The sequence below is a fragment of the Zingiber officinale genome, chromosome 8B, assembly GCF_018446385.1.
Source record: "Zingiber officinale cultivar Zhangliang chromosome 8B, Zo_v1.1, whole genome shotgun sequence".
Lineage (NCBI taxonomy): Eukaryota > Viridiplantae > Streptophyta > Magnoliopsida > Zingiberales > Zingiberaceae > Zingiber > Zingiber officinale.
Genome location: NC_056001.1, coordinates 2,323,769 through 2,332,379, shown reverse-complemented (window position 1 = coordinate 2,332,379; position 8,611 = coordinate 2,323,769). Strand labels below are relative to the sequence as shown.

General features: G+C 37.3%; 1 protein-coding gene across 4 annotated transcripts; it reads left to right on the top strand.

The window, feature by feature from the left end:
* Nucleotides 1–831: 831 nt before the first annotated feature.
* LOC122014906 (ELF3-like protein 2) lies at nt 832–5,836 on the top strand. 4 transcript variants are annotated; one of them, XM_042571415.1, is made up of 7 exons: nt 832–1,160; nt 1,311–1,611; nt 2,564–3,522; nt 4,287–4,338; nt 4,428–5,063; nt 5,157–5,492; nt 5,577–5,836. In XM_042571415.1, exons 2-6 carry the CDS (start codon nt 1,393–1,395, stop codon nt 5,382–5,384), a joined length of 2,094 nt encoding a protein of 697 aa, XP_042427349.1. In that variant the 5' UTR covers nt 832–1,160; nt 1,311–1,392; the 3' UTR covers nt 5,385–5,492; nt 5,577–5,836. The 4 variants fall into 4 exon arrangements, with proteins under 4 accessions (XP_042427349.1, XP_042427346.1, XP_042427348.1 ...); XM_042571412.1 differs by having other exon boundaries at nt 4,428–5,492; XM_042571414.1 differs by having other exon boundaries at nt 833–1,160; nt 2,567–3,522; nt 4,428–5,492.
* Nucleotides 5,837–8,611: the final 2,775 nt, after the last annotated feature.

The window sequence follows — 8,611 nt, the reverse complement described above, 5'->3', positions numbered from 1 at the left end:
AATTAAGGGCATTTTCTTCACATTGTCTTCATGGACATGTGACATGTGTCGTTTATAAATTGACTTGTCCTGAGTATATTACTGATAATTATGCCATCAAAAGGTGCTTGCTGACTAGAAGAATGGCTATGATAGAATCTCAATTTTCTATATTTTTATTCTTATATTGACAATCTAATAGATGTAATCCATGCATTGCATATTTACTCATGCTATTCAAATAATAAAATTTAAATATTAGGTAACGCATCAGTATCACTCATATATTTATATTAATTATGTTGTTATTTATGTTGGCTATATCAATTTCATCCCTTGATACATAATATATTTAATATTGTAATTATGATTTTTTCTTGTATCTACATATCATACTCAAATTAACATATTAATTATGTAAATAATTATTGATTAAATATTATGTATGTCGTGGATTAATAGAGGAAAAATAGAAAATAAAAACAAAGGAGCCCATTTAATATTATGATTTTTCTAAATTGCCACAGTTTAATTATTATATTAAAAAATGAATATAATAAAAAAGATTATTATAGAATATAGATTCTACCTTTCTCTCTTTTCTCTTTGTTTTAGTATATTATCTTAAATTTATTTTTTGAACTAAAAAAGACAATTATAGATTGAAAAGAAATTTAATAATTATACCATATTTATATATCAACTCATTTTTTTTCTTCTTTTAGAATCAATTTTTGAACACAATTCAAATCGAAGTAAAAAGGAATTTGTTGTATGTTTTATCTTTGGAAAAATCTGTTTCACCTAGCAATAGTACTTCAAAAATAGATATTTTTTTGAACAGATCTGAAGAGTTGACCAATGGAGGGAGGCAATCTGGCAGTAGATGTCAATCGGATCTCAAGGAGATTTCTCGGAGAACCAGATAATCACCACTGGAAAACAGCAATAAAATCGCATGAGACGAGATGATGGGGATTGAAGATTCAAAAGCATGCCGTTATTGCTTCCCCTTTCCCGAATCTTGCTTTCCCTTTGTGCCTTCCCCCTTTGTTCGATCCGCGTCACGGCTCACTGCCTCTCCGCCAATTGTTGGATCGCGCTGTTCGCCTGGAGGTCCTGCTCCAGCTTGTCCCATCCGCTGCCGAGGTGGAATTTTGCTGCTGGATTCGGTGCTCCAGGTACTCTTTCCCTTCCCCACTGCCGCATGCTGTCCAAAATCGTGAATTTTCTTGGCGAAATTAGCAGCTTTTGTTGATAGATTGGTTGTTTATCTGCATCTGTTGGTTTTTGTTTTTCCCAACTACTGTCGATAATTGTTTTCTTCTCAGTTTGTTAACTAGGGTTTCGCCGACGGCGATGGGTTAACTCCACAAGTTTTTCGGGTGTACGAGATTTTGGGAATCGCGTGGTATGAAAGGCGAGGAGGGCGATAAGATCATGGGGCCTCTCTTCCCGAGGCTCCATGTGAATGACACCGATAAAGGGGGTCCGAGGGCGCCTCCGAGGAACAAAATGGCGCTATACGAGCAGCTCCGCGTCCCTTCTCAAAGGTTTAACTCGAGCTCCTTTGCCCCGCCATTTCCTCCTGACCATTCCAACGATTTGGTCCCTTCCCTTTCCTCTAGCCAGGTTGGAACATCTTTCGTTTTTAACCACCTTCTTGCCTTTTTCTGTTTGTTGAGCTGCTTATCTTCCTGCTATGATGCATCTATTCCTGTATGTTTTTCCTTGATTAAATCACGTATTTTGTGTGACGATGGAAACTAATTAGATTGTTTTCATTAGCAGCTAAAATGAATGCAGTAGGTAAAATCACAGAGATATGCTCAAAATTAATGATCACTTCTGCTGCATATCAATAAGATCTTGAGTTCCAGATCAAGGGGGGTAGGTGTTCAACATGACATCCCAAGGTCGTCTAACTTTAATGCATGTGTTAGGTTAACCAAAATTTTTGAGTTATAAATCTTGTTGTACCTTCTATTTCACCTCTTCTAAGTGGAGACTGGAAATAAGAGCAGAGACGAGGTGATAAAAAAAAAAAAAAAGGAAAACAGAGAGAATAAGGATTGGAGCCAAAACCTTAAAAAAAGAAAGAATAACAGCCAAAAGAAAAGAAAAACAACCATGTTGGATTTCAAAGATAAATGCAACATATAAAAGAGCGACTGATCAAAATTATGTAGATTTTGAAATCTTTGTTCATTGCATCCCAGTGTTTCCTAAACAAATTTTGAAGTCAACTATCAATTTCAAGTAACAATATTGATATTGAGCTGCAAAGTAATCATTCTCTCAATTTAGTGAGGTTACTTTATGTCTTTTCCAATCTTCTTTCTTATGTTGGAGAATGCCAAAATCATACTTTATGGTCATATCCTTAAATTATACATACCAGGGGGGCCACAGTTTCCAACCTATGGTGTAATATTTGAACTTGTTCTCATGTTCCTTGTATTTTTACAATATATCGAAAGGTGATTGTTGTATACTTTTGACTCTTAAATCTCAATTATGACTCTTAAATCTCAATTATACTGTTGATTGTTGACAAGCATTTATCTTTTGGGGATTTGGTCAGCAGAGGAAGATGCTTTCTCCTTTTCATATGACCTGTCAAATGCCGGTTCATTCTGCAGAGAAGGCTAGAACGTCTGATGGAATGAATCTGGTTGGGAAAAGTATGGAATTGGAGAGAAAACCTATAAAGCATGTAAGTTCTGAGAATATGTTTGGCACAGGATTAGCTTCTGAATGTAGATTACAGAGACAAGAAAACTCCAGCATGAAACTTTCTTGTGAGAAGGTTTTGGATGATGCAGATGATATTGTCGTTCATACCTTTGATCAGTTGGAAAGTGTTGCATACTTGAAAAAGGATACACATAAGACAACTCCAAAGATAACTACCTCCATTTCACACAAGATACAGAAGAGTCTTACTTCTGGTAATTCTTCAAGTCGAGGCACAAATTTGGACCAGAAGCTTTTGGAAGATACAGAAATGTCAGGAATTAGATCAAGAAGTTGTCATGAGACTTTTATTGGAAATCTTAAAGAAATTTCACCTATTGAAAAGACAAAGGAAACCAAAGAAAAGTCTCCATTCAATAGAATCATCAATCTGCATAACAGTTCAAAAAATTCTTTTGTTAGAACTGACACAAATAGTTTTGGTTTTGAAAATTTTGTGAATGGAAAAATGGTATTATGTCAAGAAAATGGTGATCTAAGCAATTCTCATACCTTGAATGGCATTGCTATTCCTATTAGTGATAAATCTTTGGAGGCCAAAAGTGAGCTATTTCCCAAATTGTCACCTAGAAAAATCCCTGGAACTATCAGTTTGTCTAGGAACTGTTTTAATGAGGACAATGCAAAGAAAAATGGGTTACTGGTATACGGTGATGCAGAGAAGCAAGATGATGCTTATGAGCCCTCAATGGCAGACACAGTACCGAGCTTGGATATGTCCCCACATGATATTATTGCAGTAATTGGTACAAAGAACTTTTGGAAGGCTCGAACAGCTATTGCCAAGTATGTATACCACTTAGTGTTACTATTTCCTCAAAGTGCACATTTTATGGTATTATTTATTCTCAATCTACTCTTGAGCATCTGCATTCCTTTATTTGGGATTTACTTTGCTAATTGGTAAATTTGGATTGTTTATCTTTCCAGATTATCAGCAAAAAAACTTATATGTTGCTAGACGATCCAATTAGGTATTTAAGTTACTCTTGACCATAAGAAAACTTCATACAGTTTTGGTATTTTGGTTACTCTTGACCATAAGAAAACTTCATACAGTTTTGATGGCATGATCAAATTTTAGGGTCAGAATTAACTCTTTTATGAGCAACCAAATTTTTATGATCAATCCTGAATATATTATGGGTCAACCTGTGAACCATAAGTTGTGGCATTATTTTAAGTGTCTATAAAATGGGTTTAACGAAGGCGAGCCTTGGCGCAACGGTAAAGTTGTTGCTTTGTGATCTAAAGGTCATGAGTTTGAATCCTGGAAACAGCCTCTTGCAAAAAAACAGGATAAGACTACGTACATTAGATCCTTTCCCGGGATGGTGCACCGGGCTGCCCTTTTTATAAAATGGGTTTAACTTGTCCAATACAAGTAGATTAACGGGGCAACTTGAAGCTTCAAAGAGTCTTTACATCGATTGGGTTATTAATTGTTGGACCTTTTGTTCTGGGTCCAGAACACTTTTTTACTTTTGCTATATCATTTTGGTGAATTAATCTTTATATGCTTTGCTTCAATTATGAATTTATCTTTCCAGTCAGCAAAGATTGTTTGGAATACAAGTGTTTGAGCTTCACAGATTAATAAAGGTTAGTTTTAAAAGCTTGTAGTGTTTATCGACCGTCATATATCCTTAGTTTATTAAAAGGACAGTCTGGTAATATTCTACCTAAAACAGGTTCAGAAGTTGATAGCTGCATCGCCTCAATTGCTTCTTGAAGGAAACAATTATCTAAGCAAACCCTCAGTAAAATCTTTGCACGATGCCAAAGAACCTCAATGCAACAAAAATTCACAGCCAGTGGAATTTAAGAGACAAGATGATCTTCGTAAAATAAATCATAACGTGGAGCAGCCAATAGAGGTTGGTATTGCTCCGGTTCTCCCTGTTTGTGTGGAAGGGTCGAAAAGGGGCCCACAAGATCAAGTGCCACAAATTGGGCCACATGCTGTTGTGCCTTCAGCTGTGCCATTTTTTCCTAATGAAAAGCCAAGTCCTTGGTGTTTTCCTCCCCTAGCAAATCAATGGTTAGTTCCAGTTATGTCACCCTCTGAAGGCCTTGTGTACAAACCCTATTCCGGACATTGTCCACCAGCTGGTGGCTTCGTGCCCCATCTTTCCGGAGGCTGCACTCCCCTTGGAGTCTATCCTCTGGCTGGGGACTTTATGAACTCTGCTTATGGCATTCCAGTATCTCATCAAGCGCCAAACATGATTTTGCCTGGACCATCTGCAATGGTTCCTCACTATTTCCCTACTACTTATGGCCTGCGACCTTCAAAACCAATCATCTCAAGTTCTGCAGTCGAACAGGTTAGCAATCTGTCTGGTTCGCATGCAAATGGGAAGAACATGTTCCATCATTCAAGGAAGGAAGCAATTCCTGGCAATCTTGGGAAATTTCAGGTACTGAAGAACAGCGAACTGCAAGGAAGTACAGTAAGCAATCCCTCTGAGAAGACGCATCCTGAAGGTGGCAGCCAAGTCCCTCCCATTGCTGCAGCTCCAACAGCGAGTAGGGATAGCCAAACACACGTTATTAAGGTTGTGCCACACAACGCTATGTCTGCTACCGAGTCAGCAGTGAGGATTTTCCTATCTATTCAGAAAGAGAGGCAACAACACGAATCGTGATCAATAAAGGTGATTACGCTTATCCGAAACACCCTTTCCATTTCCAGATTATATGAAGAGGAGTAAATTACGGGATCATCTCATAGCTGACCGTCAAATAACTAAGAGGTGAGAGGTTTTTTTTTTTCCGAGTACATGCGCTCGTCGAGAATTAATCCCTTACTTCATTATAACATATTTGTCATCTTCTAGCCAATTGAGGATCCCGTGGAGGCAATCGTGATCGTGATCAATAAAGGAATCGAGTTCAGTTTGCTTATGAACGTGGATGGTAATTTATTGAAGAAGGTTTACATGTCACTTTGTCATGCTTCTGATGTGTTGATCATGCGGTCAAACTTATGCATAAACACGATAGTAGTTTACAGGTTTTGGCTTTTATCTTATAGGTATTATTACTTGTATAATTCCATGTACATACATGAAAGTTTCAATAGTGACTAATTGTGGTATCGGGAGAGGTGGAATGACCTCGGTCACACATTTCTACACCGAGGGATGCAGAAAGGGAATAGAAGGAAAGAGAAAAGGAGATCATTTATCATGGTTAAGTTGTTCAGGGAGCCGAGAAAAGATGAGCCAATCATGTATATAAATTATTAATTTTATTATTGAATATTTCTTTCTAGCAAAATTAATAACATGGATAATAATATTGTAATTGATTCAATTTTTTTCCTGTTCTGTTTGCAGAAATTGCCCGGGAGTATTATCTGTTTTTCTTCAGTGTCGATCGATCGATCGAGGATACGGCGGAAGAGCTGGGGAGAAGGAGGAGCGGCGTGTTGTCAAACGTCAATTGCGATCCGATAGCGGATATGCGCATATGCTAAAGGGGGATGGATGTGATGCTTTAAAACATACCCCTGAGCAAACGGAGGGCTAGATCTGTGCCAATATTCGTGCGATCGGCCAGATGCGCCTAATTAACGGCGAGGTTGAGTAGACGATTAGGATGATGTTGATGTTGATGGTACAAGAGGTCCATGAAGTGGATGATTAAAGAGCCTGATGATCATTTCATTTGTACCGCATTATTTTTATTCGTATAAATTTATGCAAAATGAGATAAATACTCATTTTTAAAAAATAATAAAAAAAGTATTTTTTTTATAGCATTTTAAAAATCATTTTAAAGATATTTTATGGTTCGTTGGCGCAACTGACCGCAGCTTAGATATATACGCACACATGCACACACTCGGGTTCGTGTTCTCCCTCTCCGCCCGCTTCTCGTTTTGCCACCCCGATCCCGTCGACCAAACCCTAAAAATATCTTCTTTCCTTTTTATCGGTACCTTCCTCTTTCCACTCCGCCGACGCCGTCGCCGCTCTCTCTCATCCACCCACGGAGTCATGAAGCGGTACCGGTTGCTGAGCTTCCCTGGCGCGCCTCAACCCGCCTCCTCCTCCGGCCTCGCGCAGGACCCGGCGGACGATCCCTTGCATCCGACGGAGAAGCAGAGCATCTCGCCATCGCCGCCGCCGCACAAAATCATGCGGAAGGAGAGAGATCAGGGAGCGCCCCGGTCGCGTGCATCGCCGACGCCGGATCGGAAGGATCAAATCTTGACGGCGGAATCCGTGGCTGTGGTGGATCCGATGTCTCGGCTCCCTGCCTCCGGGGAGACGACGTGGAATGAATTCTACAGGGTTTGCTTCCGTTGCAAGAACAAGATCAGAGACGAGAAGCCGGTGTTCATGTTTGGGTATGATTCTCGTTTTAACTACAAATACTTGTTCCATTTTCGCAATTTCTTTTAATTTCTTGTGTTCGGCCGTGAAGTTTTTTAATATCTTGCCAAGAAGCAAAGAACTGATTATTATAAAATGTGCATAAATTATTTTGATCGAGATGTAAATAATGTGTTGATGAATCCTTTAAATCATTCTAGCTACATTGTTCAAGCATTCCTATATAACAAACATATGCTTATTTAATGTAAATATAAGATGGATTTATTGTAACTGAAAGAATAGTAGATATATTTTATGATAACTAATTAATGTCATAATATGATTAATTAACTACTTATTATCAGAGTCAAGATACATGCGTGATGATCAATTGTAACTAAAAAGAGTGCCAAACTGCACCATTAAATTAACTGTCTTCAACCGTAAGCAATTTTTTTTTTTCTAATTAAGATGTTCAATGTATTTTATGATAGTAAATTCAAGTATCTGATAATTGAAATATAATATATGTTAATATCATACGTGCACTTCTGATACTGATCATGACATATGCAGATTCTTGCATGAAATCCCTAAACTTCATTTTAGAGTATGAGATGAGTTTTCAGCTACATATTAGCAAATGTATGTGAAATTTCGTAGCTTGTAAAAGTCGACGTACGTAAATTTTGTTGTGAAAAGAACTATTTAACTCTATTGCATTCGTGATCTATTCATCTTTCAATTAACTTATTTCTAAAATGGATATATTGTTGATCCTGATGTCCCCAGGTACTTGCGTGCATTCTGCTCTATTGAATGTCGGGAAGAGCAGATGATCATAGAAGGCGTAGTGCTAACCAAATGAGCAATTATATTGAAAGGGCTATGGATCTCACTTTTACTTTTAATAAAGTGAGGATTAATTGTGTTTAAAGTTAGGTCCTTCATCAACTACATCGTTCTAATTCATTCAACTTTGAAGCTTCAGTATTTGCATGGAGCTGCTTTTAGCTTTCTTTTTTTCTTTCAGTCCATTGACATTGACAGTGAATTAACTAGCTAATTCTTGTTCTAGTTTGTTCTGAGTCATTGATGTTGGTCTAGTTTGTTCTAATTCATTAGACTTGATTTTATGAAGTTTAATTAGATTCCTTTGATATCTGCCAAATTCAATTTGGACGGGAAAATTTGTCCGTAAACCTATTTTTTTCCCATAGTGTTTCTCAAAATTATTATGATGATAAGAACTTTTCTATCCATCAGTTATTAATTTTTAAAGAGAAATCGATTCGATTGATTTATTTTTGTTATCAGCCAACTGATTAGGGGTAAAATAAAAAATGATTACGTGATTTGATAATTTTAAAATTATCAGACATGATTTGATATTTTAAAAATTTACCTGGTTCGGTAAAAAGCTGTAAAAGAAATCATCAACAAAGTAATTGATTTATGATTAGATGAGAGTATGGATATAAATACGTGCGGACACGTTTAAAGGGGAAATTCAAATGCTAAACTTAAATTGATGAGCCAAATTGGAAGTC